At 37.6% G+C, this 23,183-nt stretch overlaps 1 protein-coding gene across 6 annotated transcripts in view; it reads right to left on the bottom strand.

Moving 5' to 3' along the window:
- The window catches only part of SBF2 (SET binding factor 2), a 232,333-nt gene that overhangs the window by 76,993 nt on the left and 132,157 nt on the right, over nt 1–23,183 (bottom strand). For all 6 annotated transcript variants that reach the window (XM_058858387.1, XM_058858401.1, XM_058858419.1 and 3 more), the window contains exons 7-16: nt 21,410–21,542; nt 20,276–20,384; nt 19,429–19,542; nt 18,561–18,638; nt 16,749–16,862; nt 16,115–16,243; nt 15,273–15,371; nt 12,854–13,058; nt 10,505–10,614; nt 8,855–9,004 (exon numbers count right to left, since the gene is read on the bottom strand). In XM_058858387.1, the coding sequence (XP_058714370.1) occupies nt 8,855–9,004; nt 10,505–10,614; nt 12,854–13,058; nt 15,273–15,371; nt 16,115–16,243; nt 16,749–16,862; nt 18,561–18,638; nt 19,429–19,542; nt 20,276–20,384; nt 21,410–21,542 (1,241 nt within the window). The remainder of the gene's footprint in view (nt 1–8,854; nt 9,005–10,504; nt 10,615–12,853; nt 13,059–15,272; nt 15,372–16,114; nt 16,244–16,748; nt 16,863–18,560; nt 18,639–19,428; nt 19,543–20,275; nt 20,385–21,409; nt 21,543–23,183) is intronic.

The following is a 23,183-nucleotide window of genomic DNA, read 5'->3' as shown; positions in this document are numbered from 1 at the left end:
ATGCAAGCTGCCAAGATCTCAATTGTTTAAACCAAAGGTTATGCAAACATGACAGCAACCAAATGATTAGAAGACTTGGGATATTCCATCCTCCTTCTGCTTCAGAAACGACCGTATGCAAAAAATAATGAGGCTCTTACAGCCACCCATCAGTAATTTTTAAGCAAATTCCTGAAAAATCAAACACTTAGAAACAGAAGCTTCATAAAATTCCTTACAGAAACAACAAACCACTTGTCCAGCTGGTGTGTTGCTCCTGGTGGCCAAGGCAGCACACCTTGCAGAGATGTCTCACTGCAGCTTCTCTACTTGGGCTTACCAGGTTCTTGAAGGGTGAAGTGCAGGGGAAAGAAGATCAGAGACCACCTTACACAGGAATTCCTTTTCCTAAAAATAGACTGTGCACTTGTGTGGCCACAGTGGTGCAGTCACTGCATGGGTACAGCAAATCAACACCATGCAATATTCTGCCACTTACTGTACACATTAAATGGCACTCAGAGCAGATGAAGTGCATGTACACATAATTAACAGTGTTATACACACATCTATAGGGAATGAGGGGCCTGTACAGTAATACACTTTATAAACATACCTAACATCCTAGATAAAACCAAAATTCCACGTGTTACTTCCTTATTTTTTATAGATATAAAACCTGTAAAAACAGAAGTCACTGATTTCACATATAAGCAAAGTGCCTATTCTTTCTAACATGAAAGACTTTTTGTTTTGGTTTGTTTTTTACTACCTTTCATCAGTTCACCTCTTTCCCAGCCAGGCTGGAGAGCAACTGCTCAGCAGAACAACACAACTCCTAACCCAGACTTGTTTTATTTACAGCAGTGAGCAGAGTACAAACACACGTCTGCTTTTCATCACGACGACCAAAACTATTCAGAACACAGAGTTATTAGGAACACTTGGCAACCACAAGGCCACAATTAACAGTAATGATCACTTCAGAGCAGTCAGAGCTTACCATGCCAGCACTCTGAGGAGCTCCATGGTTTCAGTGAGGTACCTGCATGCAGGGGAGCACATCCTGCACCAACAGCAAATGTGGCAAGGTTGAACAGAAGGCCAGCAACAAAGAGACATCCATGAAGAGTAAAGCCTGAGTAAAGCCTCCTCCAGCTGTCCAACAGCACAGAGACCCATCTGGGATGGATGAGTTTGCACCACCATGCCAGGGAGATGCTCAGGGAAATTCCCCTGTGAGCCCCGAAGCTGCAACCAGCCAGAGAAGCTGCTGGGGCCACTGCTCATGTGCACACAGTGAACGTCACAGTTCTGCTGATTCTTGCATGAAAACCAACACCCCACTATCATTTGATATTTTTGTGTAATATTAAGCAAAGATCCTTAAAACAAGGCTGGGCCTGCTCTGGATTGCACGTGAACATGTCGAGGGGAGGAGGAAGTGTGTGAACACCACATGCTTTGGTCAGAAGCCAGGAGGGAAGCTGAAGGCAGATGCAGGAATGGACAGCATGCCATGGGACTCTCATTTCTGCTAATCCCTCTCTTTCCCTTTCCTTAAGTAACAGTCTTGTGCTATAGCTATGCAGGGAAGGTCCACACAGAAGTCAAGATTAACAGAAGCAGGGTCTCGGAAGTCTGCAGGAAAACAGCAATTTAGGAATTTCCCTGCCACACACGAGCTCATTCCTGAACAGCACTCCTGGCACAGTCCCAGTGTGAAAAGCAACCATGGTTTTCTGCTGCCTGGTCATCAAAAACCCATCCTTGCTAAAACCACAGAGGCAGCTTAGCACAGCTGGAGACAACCCTCCTGGGGCACAGGCACACGTGCAGAATCAGCCAGCCACCTCGCTGTGGACAGCACTGCACACACCAAGGTCCCCAAGGATGCAACAAGAAATCACCTGGACACTGTCACCTACCCAGGGAGAGTCCAAGCCCAAGGAATGGTTACTGCTATGCCAAAGGGGTCACCTCCTTTGACACCTGCAGTGTAGGGAACGCTGACTGACCCCCTGTTGCTAGAGGACACAAAATAGAAGCAGGGGTTCAATCACAACAGCCGAGGTTTTTCATCCTAACGAGGCAGAAGCCTTTATTTCAGGGTTTTCAGCCCTTTTATAAGGTGTTCCGATACAGGTTAACTTGACTGGTAAAAGGAACAACACCTCTCAGGTCCCATTGGTGGAACAAGAGAAAAACACACCCAGAACATCTGTACAACATTGTTTTGAGAAACAAAACCTATTTACAAAAAACAGTCCTTGAGAGAGAAAAGTTTCCCAAAAGACTTTCCCTTGGGAAACAGATCAGCCAGTGACAGGCTGAAAACTCTCTCAGGCTCAGAAAATCATGTCCCAAACCCCAGCAGGGGTAGGGAAGTTGGCAGTGCCATGACAGCAGCACACACCAACTCCCCTACTCCATGATACAGATCCACACAGGCAGCACTGCAAAGAAAGCAATTCCGTTCTCTGGGTTTCACAGAGATGCCCTTGACTGGAATCTCCCAGGACTCTGTGGCCATCCTATGAGATGGGATGAGTATAACAAAAGGTATGTTCCTCAGAGTGAAGAAAGGAAAAATGAAAACTGATGGACAATACAATCTTTTACAATGTGTTTCCATTTATTCTTCTAGAGAAATTATGTGAGCACTATCAGTTCAATATCAGTGCAATGATATTCTAGTACTGTGCAATCTCTTGGGAAAAAGACATTATCAGAAAGGTTCAGGAATAGCAACTTCTTTTATTAAGTCCAGAATTTTATAGGTGGACCCTTAAAAAGTCAACAGGATGATAAAGTTGTTATTTCTACTTTTTGGGAATCATTCATCAGAGAAACCATACGATGTGACCAAGAAAAACCCTACTGAAATCATGTTCAGCACAATACAGAATTAAATCTGGAAGCTTGAAGCCCAAGCCTTAAACACAGGAATCTCATTTTTTTTCCCCACTTAAACAATACCATTACTACATCTAACATGATGAGAAAGTTCAAACTGGTAATAACTGATAAATTAATAGAATTAAGTGTGGGCCTGTTAAACTCCCATGATTTCTCTTCATGTCTGATTTTTTTTAAGTATTTTTAAATAGTGCTGTTTTTAAAACATGAATTCTGAGACTCTGCTTCCAGGAATGCAAGTCAAACTGAGTAACAAAAGACAGGTCATGAAATAAAAGTCCAAAAGGAGAGAAATCTACTGTAACCCTCCAAAATAAAGATGTTTAGCAACATAGTTTTCAACATAAAATATGAGAAATGCTAGCTCATGTAACCTTCATATTGCCAAGAATTTGAATCATATGACACACACACCGAGCTGATTTTCTCTCAGGAATAATAAAATCTTTCTTGTTATTGGACAGTATTCGTAAACCTCTGAATTCTGAGAACTGACTGATAGGTTTTTAAACTTTATCTGGTGGCAGAACATAATACAAAAGTTACTTGCCTAAGAAAAATAAATTTAATATTATTTATAGAATGCCATTGTTTTTAATTTTGCCTATCAAAGTTTCTTTCACAACAGATTGCACAGTAAGTGCTACAAAGAGGCCCTTATTGCACTAAAACAATATAGAAGAATCACAAGCAAAGTTCTAGAGGCAAAATAAATCAGGATTGTCTTCCATCTGCTTTTTGCCTATGTTGGAGAACAGATGAGGGCCCAGATGTGCCTTTGTTGTAACCTAACACAGGTTACATTTTTAATTTTGTCCTGGTTGCTACTAGGTTGTATTTCATACTGTATACTACAAGGCTATTTCTAGAACATCCAGTATAATCTGTTTCAGATATAAACACCTGGTTATTGCCACACTGGAAAGCCACAGTGATCTATCAGAAACTACCTAAAGCACTAAAACAATGACTGATTAGTCTACTATTAAAGATATTCTCTCAGTTAGTCTGTTGACACAGATGTGACACTGGAGCAGGTCCTAAACCAGCATTGGTGACTGTGAAACTGTCAGATTAAATCACATCACTCATTCATTCCTTAAAGCTTAAGACCAGAATTTTGAGAGTATTTACGTATTTATCAGTTTTATGCACATTTTTCCTGCTCTGACCACATTTAGATGAAGAATCCAGATGTCTGGTGCAGATGTGTTTTCCAATTTGACTCGCATTTGCCAAACAAAAGCATTAATATGCAGTTAGGCAATATTACTGACCAACATCTTAGAGAGGCAGTGTTGTACCACAACATCCTGGAAATCTTCCTTTGAAATGAGAAGTTTTATCTGTTCCAACTACCCAACAAAGGTGTCTCAAAGTCCTGCATTATTTGAAAAGAATCTTTCACCAGAAAGAAATTTTCTTAGGAAGACTTACTATTACTGTTAAACATTTTATGCAAATTGCTCTGAGTGTCTTTTTAATTTGAAAATTGTTTCAGGTTATCAAATACCATCCCCACAGCGTATTCAGGCCTCTTCTTGCTTCTACTATCACTTTTTCAAATTAAGTGCAACTATATTTCAAAATACAGTGTTCACTTGTTGCTGTCAGAGGAAAGTTAGAGAGACAACTGAAACTTTGGACAAGTTATGACTGCAATGAATGAATGGAGAAGTGTGCAAACTGAGCCTTGAGATGGTTTCTGCCATGATTTCTGAACAAGTATTAAAGCACAATGTGTTGTTGAAAACATAATTACATAGAAGTGTTTCCCTGCTAAAAAAAAAAGGCTTTTCAGTTGCATTAAAAAACTTAAGTATTTTTTTCTGAGATGTCAGCAAATGTTATTATAGAAAATTAAAACAGAAAGAAAAATGTTTGAAATAGCAATCTATGTGGAACTGCAAATTTTTCTGAGGTAACAACAGCAGAGGAAAGCAAGTATAACTGAAATAGTGTTTAGAGCTATAATTTCACATTTTTATCTGCATGAATGTTTGTATCTGTTTGAATGAACTGAATTGCCAATCACTATCTTAAGCTTTTACAACACTACAGGTGTTTTTTAAAAGTAGTTTAGTAATATAACATATGGAACAGAACACAATGCTCCTGCTCCTCTAGCAAAGGTATTAATCACTATGGTAAGACAGGCTGATTTAAATGTTTCTCACACTACATGATTTGTCAGGGGAAAAGTGTTACTCAGGGCATGACAATAAAGTTTTCAGCAAGTGGTCAGTGACAGCTCCTAGCAGAGGTAAAAGCAAATAACTGGGGATTTAATTGCTCTCATCAGAAGGTATCTGCTATATTCAATGACCATTACAATGGCTATGTAATTTTGATCTTCCTACTATTAAAATGGATCAGAAATACTTCTCTCACTTCTATTTCAGCAGCAGTAATTGTCAATCCTTCTCAGACACAGAAGAGCATGTTTTTAACACCTGAGTACAGACTCGCTGCATCAAACCTTACTTGAATTGTGTCTATAAGGCCTCCCACAGTCCACCACAGCTGCTAAAGAAGGCAGATTAATACAAAACTCTAAGGTTCTATTCCACAAATCATAAGCATATTAAAATTTGCAGGTTCTACCTGTTGTCAGTTGAAAGAACAACAGTTTAAAACAATGCCCCTCTTGGACTGAGAGAACTCAAGCTGACAACTACCAGAGATGTGGCAAGTCCAAGTTCTGCCATCTCTAGAGAAATTGGTAAAATACCATCCTCACTTCCTCCCAGTTGCAAAATGGCTAAATGAGATCCTTAGGGAAATACAGCCTATGGAATTGGTCACTAAAATCAAATAGCTATTCACTTGAAGCAATAGTAGAGTATTTTATTCCACATCCTTAATTCTCAAGCCCTGTGGCAGCAGATGTAAGATCAGCAATAATATACAAGGTGGGATTATCACAAGCATTTTGTTAACATACTGCTCCTCATGCACAAAACAAGGGTACAGAAGCTCTGAAAAAGCATCTGACCTTTATTGTTGTGAAATAAAAATAATAAAAAAACCCCAGATTCTATTAAATGAAAAAACCTGACACTAGACAATCAGAAAAACCTTGACTGGCAATGGAGGGCTCTGCATTAGACTTTCAGAGTGAAATCTTCCTGATTTTGTGACACCCAGCATTTCACAGTAAGACAAATAATTCAGTCCAAAAGACTTCCCAGCAATGGCCAACCTGCATCTCTTGAAATTCTTAGGTTTTTGTGTCTTGAATTACTTGGTCTTACATCCTGCAGCTAACAGAATTAGTGTGTCTACAGCAAAATGTTGATGTGCTGAGTTTATAACAATTCACCTCATCATTGGCAGAGGTTTGGTGGTTGGAGAGCATCAGATTTCCCACCTGGATGAGCAGGTGAGACTGGTGTGTCCCAGGGCAAACCATGGCTCTGGAGCTTGCTGCACACATGTCCCACTCAACCCAGCGTGTTGGGCAGGGAGCCAGGGCTCTGCCCACCCTGCCAGGGCATTCCCTTCCTTCCTCTCAGCTCTTGGATCACCCTCTCCGTGCCTCCAGCCACAGCAGGATTTCAGTTTGCATCTTACAGAAACCAATGGGAATGTGCAATAACGTTAACAGAAAAATCTGGTGGTAAGACTGAGGCAGTTTCCACAATTCCAGTAGTTCAGTGAGGTCTGAAAGCCCTACTGCAACTTAACTCTCCCCAAAAACCCCATCAAGAATTAATGTGGTATTTCCCTAAAGCTTCACTACATCTCCAGTTAAGACCACATTTCTTAAATTAGATTTTTGTGTCTTTTTAACAGTGCTTAAATTACTCACTCTTACGACCTGCAGCTAACAGAATTCATGTGTCTAGAGTAAAATGCTGACTTGCTGAGTCCCACTGCAACAAGGGCAAACTTATTTAAGTTTTTGATAATGTGCTTTTTTCTTGAATTGATACAGGGAAGTTCCAAAATGTCACAATTTATACATTGTTTCAAATAACACACTTGAGCAAAGTGCATAGACAAATTATTCATCATTTTTTTATCTTCATAAATAACTTCATATGTCATAAAAATAGATGTTAAAAATACTTGCTTCTAACTCACTGCCCAGTGTCAGGAGTTCATGTTGGCCAAGCTTACTCCTGAAAAATGAAAACTTTCATTTCATATTTTCAAAGATATGAAAATACTATTGGGAGGTGGGGAGGGAAGGCATAAAGACTGTGCCTCCTTATTTGATCTCCTTCCCCTGCACAATTTCAGTTATATTTACTAGTTTTACTGAGAAAAAACAAGCCTATTTTAATTTCAGTAATTCTTCAGACACATCCATTTCCTTGAACTTCTGCTCATTTTTGGGCCTTCAAATCACCAGAATGGGAAAAAAGCTGTTCTTCCAGAGCAGAATTGGCTTTTATTATTTTATTAATAGGTAATGTCAGTATTTCTTTCCTCAGAAAAGGAAATATCATTTTCTTCTGCTATCATTTTTGTAAGATACATAAAGGGGATTTGTATTTTGTTCCTATTGTCTAAAAACATCTAGATGTGTTTTTAACCCAGGAATGATCAAAAAAGTAGAAGCAAAATCTGTGACACATCTTGACAATTCTGCTTTCTGGTTTGAAAGAAAATTTCTAACTCTGGAATACACAGCAGGTGCAATACTCCATTAGTCATGATTTTGGGCAGAGAAACAGAGTTTCACAGATAAATTCCATTTTTCTTCCAGCTCTAAGGAAATTTAGAGTTTGGAAAAAGTGCAGACCTGTGCCAAAAAGCAGATTCTATGTACTGTGTAATTTTAGCCAGTCAACTTCAGTTTTCATCTGCTGACTGCAGGTAGTTTTGCTTTTAAGACCACTGCTCAGACAAAGATGAACTTCTCTCACAACAAGTAAGAAAAATACCTTATTGTGAACAAACAAGAAATGCAACAGACAACACAACTTTCACTTGATGGTGACCTGAGTCGGCATTTGCTCAGTCAATGTTAATTTATTTCTACACTTCAGTGAAAATGGCATTTAGCACTTGCCTTCTAAAAAATGTGGGTCAACCATTTTTAAATTGCTGCAGAGCAATTTCAGTGGGTTGTAGGTTAGAGGAGAACGGGATTAAAACACTAAAGCCTCCATCAAGTCCCTAATCTGACAGAATAACTTAGACAGGGTCAAAAAAAGAAAAATTATAACCAAATGTGATCACATTACAAATTAATAAAAATACCACTACATTCTTAGACAAGAGACTGAAAACATGTAAGTCTATAAAATATTTCAGATGATGAATTGAGAACAAATGGAGGTAAAACAGACCAATTATTTAAATGAAAGTCAAAAGAAGTCACCCACATATTTTGCTTTCATAGGTAGCTGCCAGCATATGTTGATGCTTATTCAGCACATAATAATTTGTCAGTAGAATTAACTTTGGAGATGAACTGCAAACGCAGTGAGATTCTGACAAACCAAGATGTCACTGTGACAAGCAGAACTGCCACCAAGGAGCCACAGAAGCAGAAAGTATGCTTCCTTAAGCTATGTTTAAACAAAGAAGACAAACTTTTGGGATTTTTAACTGAGCAGTGGTTGATATATATTTTAGGAACTCTGGGCTGAAAATGACCTGGAAAAGCCAAGACCCACTCATTAAAAAAAAGCACTTCAAGCAATTAAGTTAAATCATTTCAGTATCTACCAAAACTAAATTGTATCTAAATTATTAATAATGGCAACAGTTTTCTTTCTGCTTCTCATATCAGGCGGATCTGTACAGACCTGAGCATTTCATCTTTTATTTTTTCAACAACAAAATATTTAAATACACCATGAAGTAGTATCTGCTATATCGCTGCAGGACATGGATAAGTATTTTAATTATTTTGCTTCTCCACAACTCTCTAAGCAATTTTGCTTATCCTAATCCTAAACAAGAGCAAGACAATCAAGGGCAAAGCCTTGCCATACTGTACCTGCAAAGCACAGTTCATCATTCTCACGATGTAGTCGAACTGCTGATGGTCCAGGATTGCTCGGTTTTCTTTGACATGCTGGCCTAGCTCCTGAGTCAGGCAGTGACGAGCTGCCTTGCCTTTCAGGGCTCTCAGAGCTGCAGGCAGGGTCTGCAGAGAAGAACATTTTACTTCATGGAAATGAATTTAAATGGCACTACTCATACTGAACAGCATTCATTTTTTATTAAGAAATTGCAAGTAGCAGTAAAGAACAACTCTGAAAATTACCCATTAGCTTGAATATCAAACTTTCACATAATGGTTGATTTAGCCTGAGTTACCAAGTACTAAATTTTTCCCATTTTTCCCCCCAAATTTATTAAACAGCATCTCTCACCTACATCTGTAAATAGAAATCCTTTAATATGGACAGGCATTGAATGGATGTGAAATCAGAAATGGATTATTGTGGATGAGAGCAGCAAGTTCTGTACAGCCAGGCCAGGACTGGAGTTTGCCCATCAAGGCTGCACGTTTGGTGACAAGCAATGGATGACAAAGTTCAGAGGTGGCACAGCTCTCCTAGCAGTGAGACCAATAGATTGTTGTGCAGTTTATCCTAAACCAGGGCCAACAGAGTATTTATATCAAAGTTTTAAAAATGCAACAAATGCTACAACAGTGATTAATTGTCAGCTGGGGCCCTTTAGGCTGGAGATAACAGGTAAGTAAGAAAAGGCAGCCTATTTGCTAAGGAAAAATTTACAATATAAAGGGACAAAAAACCCACTGAACTTTCCTAAGTGCCTTGAAGTTGAATGAGGTAAAAATCCACTGTGCTCTCCTTAGATGAAAACTCTTCTAAAGAGCTACACACTTCATTAGGACTTTTCCCATGTGCATTTTGACACTGTAACTCATAAATCAAGCAAAGCTCATTTTCTATCTTGATCTGCACAGTGTCAGAGATATACAGGTGATACTTCCCTGAGAAATCGAAAAATTTCTTAAAATAATTTTACAGTCATTTTTATATGTAGAATTAGATTTGACTGTAAGTTTGAGTGATTGCTCTACAATCAATAACCGAAAACTCTATGGACAGAATCTACAAAACCTGGTAACTTGTTAATGAAAATAAGAATGTCAAGGGTAACAAGTCACTAACACATTTCAGTGAAGACAGACACGCCAAATATTTATGTTAATCTCTGAGTTCTATCAAATTACTGATTTTTAAAACCAGCAGAATTGACTCTACTCAAAATTTCCAGAGAGCATTGGCTGCTAAATACCAAATCACACATGTATGCCTTTTGTTTGCTCTCCTTCTAAGGAGTGCTGCTAGACCAATATACACCCACCTCTTTAAAAGAAAAAAAATATGTGGACAATGCTACTTATAACAGTAATAAATTCTGCAAAAAGGGTTTTCAACTCACCCATGTAGGATTAGAAACAGGTTTTCAAATCCATTAGCCTCATATTACACACAATATTGCATTTAGATGATTATTTTTATTGCTTACTTCATTCATTTAAATGGCCAGAATAATCCTTAGCATTTGAAACAAGACTTCAAAATGTGCTTTGTGATTAGGCCAGTCTCCATTTGCTCATTAACAGAACAGAGAGTAATCTTAGAGAATTAAAATTTCATTTTATTACCTTTTCAGTCTCCAAAAATTTGTTTTCAAAAATGAACGAGATGCAGTTTCTAACAACTTCCAGCCTTTGTGCACTGTTGAAGACTGTGCTTCCTTTTTCCATTATGGAAACTAACAAAGAAAAAGAAGAATATACATCTGTGATACGTCTGCAAGAACCACAAAGAATACCACAAATTTCTTTAAAAAAATAATTACTGTGTCCTCCCTTTTATTCTGTTAAGCAAATACCATTCATAGGCAGATGGGAATAAAAAATCCCAAATTTCTGGTTTTCCTATACCATCTGAAGACGAGAGTGCTCTGAATTTTAACTGGAGTAGCTGATTCTCTTAACTATTTGTTCTCTTTGTCTCACACAGGCACAAAGAGATTATAACCTCTAACATACTGATGGAGTACATAAATAAGCACAAATTAATAATAAATGTGTGTGTGTGTGTGTGTGTTCTGCAGTGAGCTACACAGCCTTGCATATTTTGTAGCAGGAGATAACTATTTTTACATGGCCATGACAAGAATTCTGAAACATGGAATAAAACCTGACAAACCTGTTCTCCTATCTAGATTCCAAATTGCTGAGATCTTATTTTCTTAATGCACTGTTTTGCCCTGATTTTTCAAGAAAATTCAGAATGCAAGAACTAACATTCTCTTTTCCTCTGTAATATCAAATAAACAGTATGTAAATTCAGGATATGTCTTTCTAGTAGATAATAATGAGCTACTTATATCCAAGGATTCTGAGACACAGTTCAGCAGGGAGTGTAAGTGTGAAAGCTGTTCCTCAGAAAAAAAAAGCCAGCAAACCCACTGCTTTGAAACAGAAATTAACTTATTAAAAAAAAACAAAACAAACCTTCTCTTGCAACTAACCTTTTGAAGAAAGACAACAGAACACAAGCACATATCCTTTAAAATTTCTGTAAGTATCAGATTCAATGATACAGTCAACAGCAAAAGCAGGTGAAGAGAGTTCATCTTCTTTTTGCATAAACCCAAAGAGAAACAGGCCTGGGCAGGGCCTCCAGAGGCCATCTAGTTCACCCTGCTGTCCCCAGACAGGATCAACTCTATTTATGCTATTTCTCATGTTTGTCTAACATGTTCCCAATGTTCTGTGATAAGAGAGACTCCATGGCTTCACAAGAAATCCACTCAACTGCCTCACAATCTTCATTTTACCATGTCTTGCTGACAAATAATGCTATTTCTGCGCTGCAATTAAACCCATTATTTCTTATCATTACAGATTATTCCCCTTCTTTTTCTCACTGTCTCTTGTATAATTGAAGCCTGCTATTATGTGTCCCCTCAGTCTCTTATTTTTCAGTCTAAACAACTCCCCATCTTTCCTTGTAGGTCACATTCTCTGGACCACTTGTCATTCCTGTTGCTTTCTTATGGACTCCCTCCAACAGAACCAAAAATGGAGACAGTCTTCCAGTGTCCAAAAATGGACACAAACACTCCAGCCGAGGTCTTATTGAGTACAATGAAAAGATTTCTCCATGGGGTTCACTGACTGCACTCCTGTTTATACATCCTAATAAGATGTTTGGCTTTTTTTGCAGTAGCTTGATATAGTTGGGTCATGTTTGCCCTACAGTCATTAAAGTTCCCAAATTAATTTCTGAAGAGCTGCTGCCTAGTCAGCCCATCCTGCTGATGCAAGTGCCATATCTCATTTGAAGAAAAGCAGCAGAGAAGAACAGAATTCAATGGAGTCTTGTGCTTAGATATCTAACTTTTAAAGATGGTTTTGAATTCTGATCTGCCAATCTATCCTTCAAAGGTTTTGCAGGCTCTGCCAACTTCACGAGCAAGTTTGCTAACCACAGTGGTTTATGCCACCATTCACATTGATGAGTATGACTATGAGTAAATGACAGGCCTACAACATCCACATACTTTATTCTTAAATACAGGTATATTTATTTTGAGACAGATGCTGTCTTGGCTCTTTGCCTTTTTCCTGTAATTCACATGTCTTTCACTGGTATCAAAGGAGGAACTCAAATGGTTCAGAGCTTGGTTCAGCCAGTGCTACAAGTGACCTACGGTGATATTTAACAGGCCTAGCAGAGTAGACAGTACCTAGTCTAATTGTTCAACTCAAGATCTAATTCAGATCAAATCCACTTCTGTTGTTAGCACCCCTCAGTCTCTGGATGTTTGACTTCTCAGTAAAGGCAGATAAAAAGGGCTTTTAAAATTGCAAACACTGGAGTCTACGCAGCAGAGCTTGCTACGATCACTAAAAATACAACATTAACATGAAATTGGGAGCAACACGTTGCAGTTGTGCTAATTATGATTACCAGGAAGGACAGGGAAGAAATGAACATACCCACAGGGGGACCTGCTGGAACCACACACTTCTTGTCCCCACGGGTGGCAGGAGGGACACCCTGACTCCTGGCCAGCCCTTCCTGGAGCAGCTCCTGCACCCGGCCCTCGTTGATGCGGGGGAAAGGCAGGATGTGAACACGCAAGTGAGAGCCCTCCGTGGGCCGTGGCACCTTCTGGAATGCTATGTGGGGATTGGGGTTCTCCTGCAGGTCAAAAGCAAAAGGTCACACACAAAACTAATCATGCAGTGTTACCATCTGTCTCATCTAATTTTACTGTTGTTCAGAGAATCTCCCATACCCGAAAGATGAAGAAGTCAAATATCTAATGCAAATGACTCATAAAATGTTTTATATTCCTATCACCCGTGACTCATTAGCTTTCATATTTCCAACTTTCTTAAAGGCTTTTATAGAATTATTTTTTTTCAACGTGCAAAAACAAGAGCAAAAGAAAATCCCTGCTTAACTTAGGCTGGTTTTATGCCAATTAATGAATGTTAAGGACTTGAATATAAATGAATGTGACAGTCAAGCTCTTCATTAGAGAGACTATCTACCACCATGCATAGGATCATACCTCACATTTCCAGGGGTGCAGTAATCAAGCAATGGGGTATTTTCATCTCTTCATTTATTTATTCTGGGGTTACCATTAATCACATCGGAATTTACTGCTGTCCAATTTGACTCTATGCTGTTACTCATTACCAGCTACATACCACTGCCAAAGAGTGCTATCCATCAGTGAGGTTTCTCTTGTAAATGTACAATAAGTTTGGAAGAAAACTTGTAAACAAGAGCTCAATACTGTTGCTCACAGGAGCAAAAGACAACAAGGAGATCAAATGTATCAACTTGAGAAACAGCAGTCAGAACAGATACTTAGCCACATGCATCCTCTGCAAAGGAAAATTTAATGGAACAAGACAAAAATCCAGGGGTATGAGAGCAGCAGATGCCAGGGGAAGCAAGAGAGAGAAAGGGAACACAATCTCAGGAGAGAGTAACAGAGGATGGAGGGCAGAAAATGCCAGAAAAGGGGAGTAATTCTTCCAAAATCCAGTTCAGTGAGAGGAAAGATTCAGAGGAAATACACAGGAAAAGTTACTTTTATCTCGGACATCACAAATATTAGGTCAGATGTACATGCTATTAGGCTAATTAAAGGTCTAATGCCTTGGATTTTCCGCCTGCACCAGCAAGACTCTATCTCTCCCTAACAGCAAGACATTATCTCTCCCTAACAGACCTTGTCTCTCCATTGTATCTAAACTGTCACAGCTACAATATTTTGATTATTAAAGCTGTGAAATAAGATGTCAAAATACATCATGCAGTCCATTTAAAATCAGGCAGCTCTAGGAACAGCTTAAGCATAGTCATCAGCTATATTTTGTCAAAGACAGGTGCAAGCACAACTACTAGAAATCTGACTTCTCAATGCACAAAGTCATTGACTTAGCAAATATCAGAGTGTGCTCCTGTGAAGTCACTGACTTAGTGGTAGTGAAGGAACAGGTCAGTCACAATGGTAGAAATAAATATCATCATCAGAAAGACACACAGAACACAAAAGAAACCTCCAAACACCCCAGAACTCAGCGGCATTTGGTAGTTCTTGGGGCTTTTTTCCAGAACTGTAGATGTAAATTACACTTTTGGGGAAGTGGGATGTAGAAAAGAAGGGGTGACAAAGGTGTCAGCTGATGGTGTAATAGATAATGCTCTGTGGAGCCTGAATAACCACAGAAGTGTGAGGGGGAGGGAGATCAGTCTATGCCAAAAAAACCTCAAAGGAAACAAAAAATCTAAAATCCACAAACAAGAAAAAAAACATCCCAGAACCAGCTAATGGAATGATAAGAGACTTTATAAAAGCACTATGTAAAATAAACATGGTATGAAGGCAAAAATTAAACTGGAAATGAAGTTGTAGAGTACAAGAAACAGGCTGTAAAAAAATGAAATAATGCTCGCTGAGCATGCAAACCAGGGTGACTGGGTCACACAGTAGGAAAGAACTGCTGAAAGTATACATTAAGCCAAGTTGCATATATAATTTTAATATGGAAAACTGTTGAGGGGCAAGAAATGAGATGCATGTGGCATGGATAGGTTGCAGCAGAGAAAATAGCAGTTTATAGACCTTATGTTAACACACACTAAAAACAGACAAGTAGTTGGAGCCATATCTAAATCAATACTAGCATTAATAAATCAATAGAATCATATTGAATTTCCTTTGCATGTACAAACATAATGACCCTTAAAGTTCCAAAGTCTTTTGCCATAATGCAGATGATGACTACCACAAGCAGTCACTTCCATTTTCTGGACACTGGATCAATCTGAGAAATTAGAATTTTCAATTTTACCTTCTTAACTCTACAGGTGCAGCAAGTAGTGTCAACTTACATTTTTCAAGAGCTGTTCTGCAAGTTCTCTAACATGCTTTATCATTTTCGGTGGATTGCCCTCTTCAGCTTTAATTCTTTCGACTTCAAAGGCCACCAACTTTTTTTTAAAAGAAGAAAGAATAAAAATGTTGACAATTCAACTAAAAAAAAATAAAATTCCTATTTAAGCTATAAAATGTTGATGTTAAATTGAAACCAAGGAAAGAAAGCTGAACACTGAAAAATGTGTGATGTCACATTGCTCTGGAACATGAGACATTTTCAGTTTCATATGCAGCATTTGTTACCAGACAGAAAGTCCTACATACCGAAACCAGTCCTTTCACATTTCTATACCTCAATCCAAATTATTCATAGGTTCTATTACTACAACACAGAATTAATATCACACTCTATTTTTACTCAACATTCAACTCACAGCTAACAAAATAAAAACTACAGCATTACTTTTTGAAATCAATTTTTTTTTGTCTCAGTTTACATTGTTGGGTATATAGTTAATGTTATGTTTCTCTATGAGGTTGCTAACTTTTCTGAGATAATAAAATTAATGAAAATAATTCTTCACTAGCACATGCAATGTATTATGAAGCTACAGATGTGACAATAGGAACAGCATTACCCAAGTTTATACAACTATTTAACTTCATACATATGAGGAGGCACAGTTTTATGGAAGTAAGCTAGAATTATCTCCTTAGCAGAAAATAAGAGTTGGGATGATTAGTATAAACTTGATATAATAAACAGTGGGGATTCAGAAGCATTCCAGTAGTTTTCCCCATGCTGAAATATCACAGTAAATTGTAATTTACTTGGGAATACAAAAACAGTTTTCACCTCATCAAAAAGATCACAGGTTCTGAAGGGAGGACCCCTCTCTGACACAAAGCCAGCAAATGCCATTCCATTGAGGACTTTGGTTAGAAAGTCATTCTCAATTAAGCCTCGCTGGCCCAAGAAGGCTGCCTGCAATGAGGAGAGAAAAAAATACACATTTTTAAAATCAGCATTAAAATTACAATTACAAGTAACTGTTATGTACTGGTTAAACATTTTCACCAGCTTATCAGCTTCTCCTAGAAAGTGGTACTTTCTAATTAAATTTTTTACTATACACAGCTTCTTTTTATACCTAAACGTAGAACTGGAAATTTGATGCACACATTTTTTAAATCTCACAGGTAATAAAAGAGAAAACTAATGCGTTATTACATAGAGAGGTTTTCAAAATTCCTCAAATGTTTATTTGTATTAAATTTCTGTGTTAACTTTGTTGTGTATTTCCATCCTGTCCCTGCAATTAGTCCCACTAAAACACACTGATACCGTGCTGTGCCAAAACAATGTGCTTATCGCATGGAGATAATTTTATTTACATTTTTCAACTTTACCACTTGTTCAAAAGGCAGGCTTGTGGGAATAAGATGGCACAAGGGAACACCGTAAACACACATAACTGCTCCTCCTTTACCTTATGGAAGTGAATGACAGGTTCAGCATGAATTCTGATCAGCTGAAGACACGACCGGTATCCTTGGAAAAGCTGTGCAAATAGCCTCAGGAAGATTGCTCTCACTTCTTTGTCCTGTGAGCAGTAATTGAATATGCTGTCAAAATATCCTCAGATTCTAAATTTCTTCACATTTTGTATGAGTTGACATGAGAAATGCCTACAGATTCATGAGTGCAGCACATGAAGGAGAGGCATTTGTACAGCTAGGAGTTTGTCTCAGAATGGTTGGGGCTGGGAGGGAGCTTGAAGTCCACCAAGTTCCCCTGGCCTGTCCTCAGATGGCCGTGGCAGGTTCTGTACACAGTCACCCTTCAGCCCTGCTGACCCTTCCTATGCCTGCAGCTCTGGGCAAAGCCAGGGTGCCTGAGAGCTGCTCACATCATGAACCACATGAATGAACTGCCATGCAAGAAACCTGATGTGAAGGAAAAAGGCTACTTTAGCCTGGATTTATTCCCTAAAATAAGTGTGGCTTTGAAGTACTACACAAGCAGTCTCTTCAGAGTGGGCAGGGGCATCAGGGGATAACAGGAGCCTAAGGTGGCACTGCTGCTGCTGCTGCTGCTGCTGCTGCTGCTGGAGAATCCAGGCTTGGAGCATCACCAGCTGCAGCTCTCCCAGACGAGCAGACCGCTCCAGGTTTGCCCAGCCACCTGTCTAGGACTCTTCCAACTCACATCTTCACTTGCCAACCTTCTGCCACCAAAACAAGCCAGAGTTACTTAAAAAAGCTTAAAACAGTAGGTCTGGTTTATTTATTTGAGTAAGAAAGTGCTTACATACACACCACCAGATTAATGGAAATGATGTGAACAGCTGGGGCAGACTCGGGGCAGTGACATCTCCACCTGGCCCAGATGCCACTAAAGACTGACATCAAATCCTGGGCCACCCTATCATTTTATCTCAGCAGCTGTGCCAAAAAACCTGAGGTCCCAAAAATTGCTTTATGACCTTTGGTTTTATGGTGTTAAGTTGCAAACCCTAATTCTAAATGTTATACACAGCAAAGAATATTAACTATCAGGTAATCAGCTGATCAGGTAATTAACAAGCAAATAAAACCTAAGTAAATTACAACTTGCAACTCAATTTTAAAGAGAAAACAAATATATAATCTTGTATAAAGCTGGAATATATTGGAGTATTTTACTAGATGGATGTTTATTCTTCACTTCAACACGATTGATGTTGCTCTATTTTTAACTTAAATTTTGTATGGCTCACTTTACTGACAGATGCTCATTTTCTGCTGCTCTCTAGGATTTTAACAGGTACATTTGTAGCTTGACTTTTTTGACTACTTGAAAACATGATAATTTCTTTCAGATTTAACAAAATCCTTATTCTGATACTAAATTATATTAATTTGAAACTTCCCTATTCAAAGTGAGATCTTAGCTGAATTCACCCATTAGTTTAGATGAAGTCTGGATGACATTCCTTGTCTTCAGCAATGAAAAACCCTGATCTTAAAGCAAGAAATAAGTACAACAAATATATTGTAGCACCTGAGAGTTTCACATTTTCATATACATTGACACAAAAAGCCCCAATGTGTGTTCTTAAATTGAACTGGGTTTTGGATTTTATAAAACCACTAACCCATCAGAATGCTATTAGAGGGCAAAATGCATTTCTTTGCTCCACCAACAATAGTATAAAGTATATAGAAAAGCAAACACAAATACCTAAAAGGAAGCTAATCTAAAATTTTAACAGTTTCCCACTTATGAAAGTCAGACACAGAAAATAACACAGAAATCTTACCAGCATTTTTGAGTGTGATAAAGCTGTTCGTGGGGGAGGGAATGCATAATCTGCTGTTTCCAAATCAGGATGCAAAACCTAGACAATTTTGAAAACATAATCTTTTTTCCTTCATTTTGCTGAGAAAAATATATTCTTTTTTCTTCCTCAAACTAATATTCACTGATAGTGAGTACCTCAAGTAATATATTGAGTTACACTGAGCATGGAAATAAAGATAGAATTAACTTCTCAGCTTCAGGTTTAAACATGTGAGTTAGTTCTCAAAAACTCTTATCACAGTCCATGAAACTGATCAATACCATTAGGGATTTTAGAGTCAATTCAACTGAAGCAGATTAACAGACTAAAAATTCTTCTGTTTAAGACAAGATTTGCTCAGAAGCCTCCAAATAAGGTGATTTCTAACTTAGTACAATGACAGCAAAACGACAAACCAAAGGACTTTTAATGGTGATTTCCTAATGTAGAATCCATCATTCCCAAATTCTGAAACAGAAGCATCACATAACTAAACTCTGAAGGATTATTAATTTGTTAAATTTCAGGAAAATGTACAGTTGAAATGAATTTTTTAACACAGAAAGGCAGCAGAACTGAGTAGTAGTAATGCTGCTCAAATACCCTTATTAAAAATAATTATAAAGGAAAAATCTCTACCTCTTGAACAGTGAAAAGACATTTTAGATTTCCATTGCTGACAATGTTGACTTGAACTACAGACAATAAACTCTTCTACAAACAGGAATGTTGCATGAATAATTATATTTAATCTCATTTCCAGTGTGCTTGAAAGCTTAATATTGAAATTTTTGATTCTTTACAAATAGGTGAGAGGGTGAAAAGTGGGGATTTTATCCAAACATACCAGAGAAAGTGCCATTTGAGTCTGGTGTAGCAGTGGCTCTGGCAGCTGGGACAGATGAATACATTCAGGAATTTTAATTGTTCCTCCATCCAGGTCTGCTATGATTACATCTAACTGTAAGGGACAAATAGTAATGAAAGTGCATACAGAGAGCACAGAGAGCACAGCTTAAAAAACCAGCAGTTCTGCACAATTTCTGCACAATGATCTGCACATAAGTTAAAAAAAATAAATTAAAAAAATACCAGCTTTAATCTACAGAATGTTTTTGATACAGGGAATACTCCAAATACTTCCTATTACTGAATCTAGACTGAAAAATGAAATTAAACCAAAGAAATTGAAATTAGGCCAAACTTTCAAAAGTGACTTCTGTTTCTGGATGTTCCAGGTCTGTGTTCAGAGATATGAGGTATCTAATAGGTTGTTAGCAAAGGAACACAATAAGGGCAATTAGAAGCAAAATTTCATGTTTCTAAGCACCTCTTGTAAACCTGGTTCAGTTTCTCCAAGCACATACTTAAAAAGGGTAAAATAAAACAATTGAGAATGCACTTTAAAATCCTAAATGAGTTGCTAAAACTCAGGACAAATAGCCAGAAACAGAACCATTCCTTCCCCTCCTGCACTAGATTAAAATAATTTCCCTTTACTTCACAGTCTCAATATATTTACAAAAAAAGAAAAAAAAAAGAAAAAAGAAAAAAAAAGTTGCTTTTTCTCTTTTTCTCTTCTCCTAATTGTCTTGCCTTCCTTTCTTCCAGTAATGTTTTGAATGTGAATTATTCATACAAACACCTCCAAAGCCCTCAGAAAGGCTCTGCACCTGATGGGCACAAATACTCACAAGCTCATGAATGTCATTGCGAAAGACAGAATGAACCCCAATGATGAAAGGTGTTGGGGAGCTGAGAACCTCCAGCAGCTGTGCAGGAAGAATTGGAATATAGGGATAACTGTGAAAAGAATAAATGAAACAGAATAAAAGCTTATTCCTTTCACATAAGGCAACTTTTTTCTTATTAAAAAAAAAAAAAAAATCTTCTTGTTAGTAATCAGGGATACTGAAGTTATAGATACTACATTCATTTTAAAAACATGATTAGTTTTTGACCACATACCTACCCTTCAGCCTTTTGCAAAATATCATTAATAAGAAGTCTCTAAAGGAAATATTTTGTTTGCATATTGAAATGACAACTAAACATTATGCATAGAACACTATTTCAGGTCTTGTTTACTTGGTTTGACAATTTATAAAACTTGGTGCATTCATGAAAACATCAAGAGTTGGATCTAAACTGATCAATGCATTTCTACACCTAATTTATAGTTATTAAAAGTTTACAATCATTACTAATTAAACATTAGGAAATACATTCCAAAACTCAATTTCCAGCTTTTCCTTTTTTATCTATATTGTAATGAAACTAATCCCTGAAATATTTTAAATAAAACAAGCTATTAAAATACCAGCATAATTTGAAACAGGTGAATTAGATGTCTTCTTCCTAAAAAACCCAAATTTATTTACATTAAGTTTTCTATTCCAAAATTCTGGATCCACCCGTGGCTTTTTAGAGAGGATTGGTTTGTTGACTTAAATTCATTCTCTGGTGGATATTTGTCAGTCACTTAAAACGGACACACACTAATGTAGCTGCTGTCTTTGACCACAGAATCTTCTGGGTGGTGAGTAGGGTTTCTACCCTACATTTGCAGGTGGAATATTTCTCCCTTAATTGTTTCCACTGCTAGGATGCAAATAGATTTTTATTAATGATGTGCACACACTGGGATTTGCATATAGCATCATTAACAGCTTTGTTTATTTGAACAAATCCAGCACAACTCCTTTTGTTTGGGATAAACAAAAAAAAATAAAAGTAATTTGTTTTTGTAATAAATTGTATTTGTAATAAAAGTTACAAATTAGTTATAAAATTATTTAATTAGTTCAAAGAATCCAAACTTAACTCACCTGTATTTGAGGGGAAACATCAAAGACTCCAGAGCCCTACAGGCATCACTGAGCCTTTGAAAACTTGCTGAGTGAAAGAGAACCTTATTTTCTGTAAGCACGGCACAGAATAAGCTGAGTACATTTTGGATTCCTTAAAAAAAATAAAATAATGAGAAAGAACTGTAATAACATGCCAAAAAATTCAAAATGACATTAAAATGTACCATTTTCTGGAGGGATATTTAAAAAGCATATGATAAACACACAAATTGCCAAGTTCCAAGTTTTTCTACCTTTTATTTGACTAGTGCAGCTTCCATCTATTTTTCAGGCTATCTGAATGTATTTTTACATTTCAGATATACTGCATTACATCTCCCTTTCAACTTGCAAGGATTTCCACTTCTCAGCACAAATCCCAGCAATGCTCAATAATGACTACAAACAGTAACATGTGCATCTTCTGCACTGCCTTCTGTGTATCCAGTGCTCAATTCTGGTCACTCATCCAGGCTTAACTTCTAAACCTCTTTGTGTCTCCAAGCAGGGGGAAAAAAAAGAAAATCATACTGCCAAGTTCCAAAGAAAATGAAAAGATTCCTAGTGAATACATTTATTCCTTATCCATGGAGAGCAGCCTAGGAGTTAGGAGGTTAAAAGAGGGCAGTAAGAGAGTGTTCATCATTAAAAAGATAATTAAAGGAAGATTATAAAGATATTTAAAGGAAGATCTGAATGTTTAAAAAAGTCCCACTAGATTTAGGGTAAGCCTCATGAATCAGATGATGGGGATGGTTTAGGGGCTTTTTAAAGACAGTATAATTTACCTAAGAGACAAAGCCATGTGCTTTCAGGGAAAACCAAAAATATATTTCCTTTAAAAAAAAAAGTCCCATCCTGAGAAACAGACATGCCTGACACATATGAGATATGCTGAAATTTATGAAATTTCCTGAAATATGCTGGAATGTATGACGTTTCCCTGAGGACATGGCTTGTGTTATCAGTAAGACAGCCTGTATTACCTTCCCAAAGCTACTGCTTCTCTTGCAATAATGTCCCCAAAAAGAAGTGTGACTACAGAGAGCCACTACATTCATATGAGAATTAACACTTTGGTTTTTTAAAATAATTTTTATTACATGTTTTGACAAATCTTTTTTCTTCCACGATGTATGCAGATTGTCTTGACTGGAGTAAAGTTCAGTTCATTAACACAGCAGGACAAGGATTTGGAGAGGGCTGTTTAGGAAGAGACTTAATTCTTAGGATAGTCCAACAACAACGTAACTTGTGCTTCCAAACTCCATTCTCCAAGACTCACACACCAAAGGCAGAGCCTGGAGAAGACTGAGGATAGAGGGCTTTGCTGCAAGGCTGAGTGAATTCCTGCTGCAAATGTTTGCTGTTATTGTCAGTGCAATAATTAATATTGTGCCAGTAGAAAACAAACTGCTTTGTAACACACAAGGTAAGGATGATGATAAAAAGTTCAATTTGTTTCCACACAGCACCCAGCAGTGAATGGTTAGAAGGAAACTGGAAATAGTGTCCTTCCTTGTGTGTATGCAAAAGGGGTGTGAACATCTTGGAACACAAGTTTAGCAACTGCTGCCCTCTTGAAAAAAATCTCAGTCAAAATTTAAAAACTCAAACTGCCCCTTTGATGCAAAACTGCCCTTGTTCCTTTCTCAGGAAATTTTAAAGAATATTTTGGAGTATACTTTTTGTTTTAAACTAAGTTTTTGCTTTCAACTGGGCATCTCAACTCCATTTCATTCCACACCAAATA

Source organism: Poecile atricapillus, chromosome 1 (genome assembly GCF_030490865.1).
Source record: "Poecile atricapillus isolate bPoeAtr1 chromosome 1, bPoeAtr1.hap1, whole genome shotgun sequence".
In the NCBI taxonomy this organism is placed as follows: Eukaryota; Metazoa; Chordata; class Aves; order Passeriformes; family Paridae; genus Poecile; species Poecile atricapillus.
The sequence above is the reverse complement of the archived record's forward strand: the minus strand, read 5'-3'. Positions and strand labels throughout refer to the sequence as shown.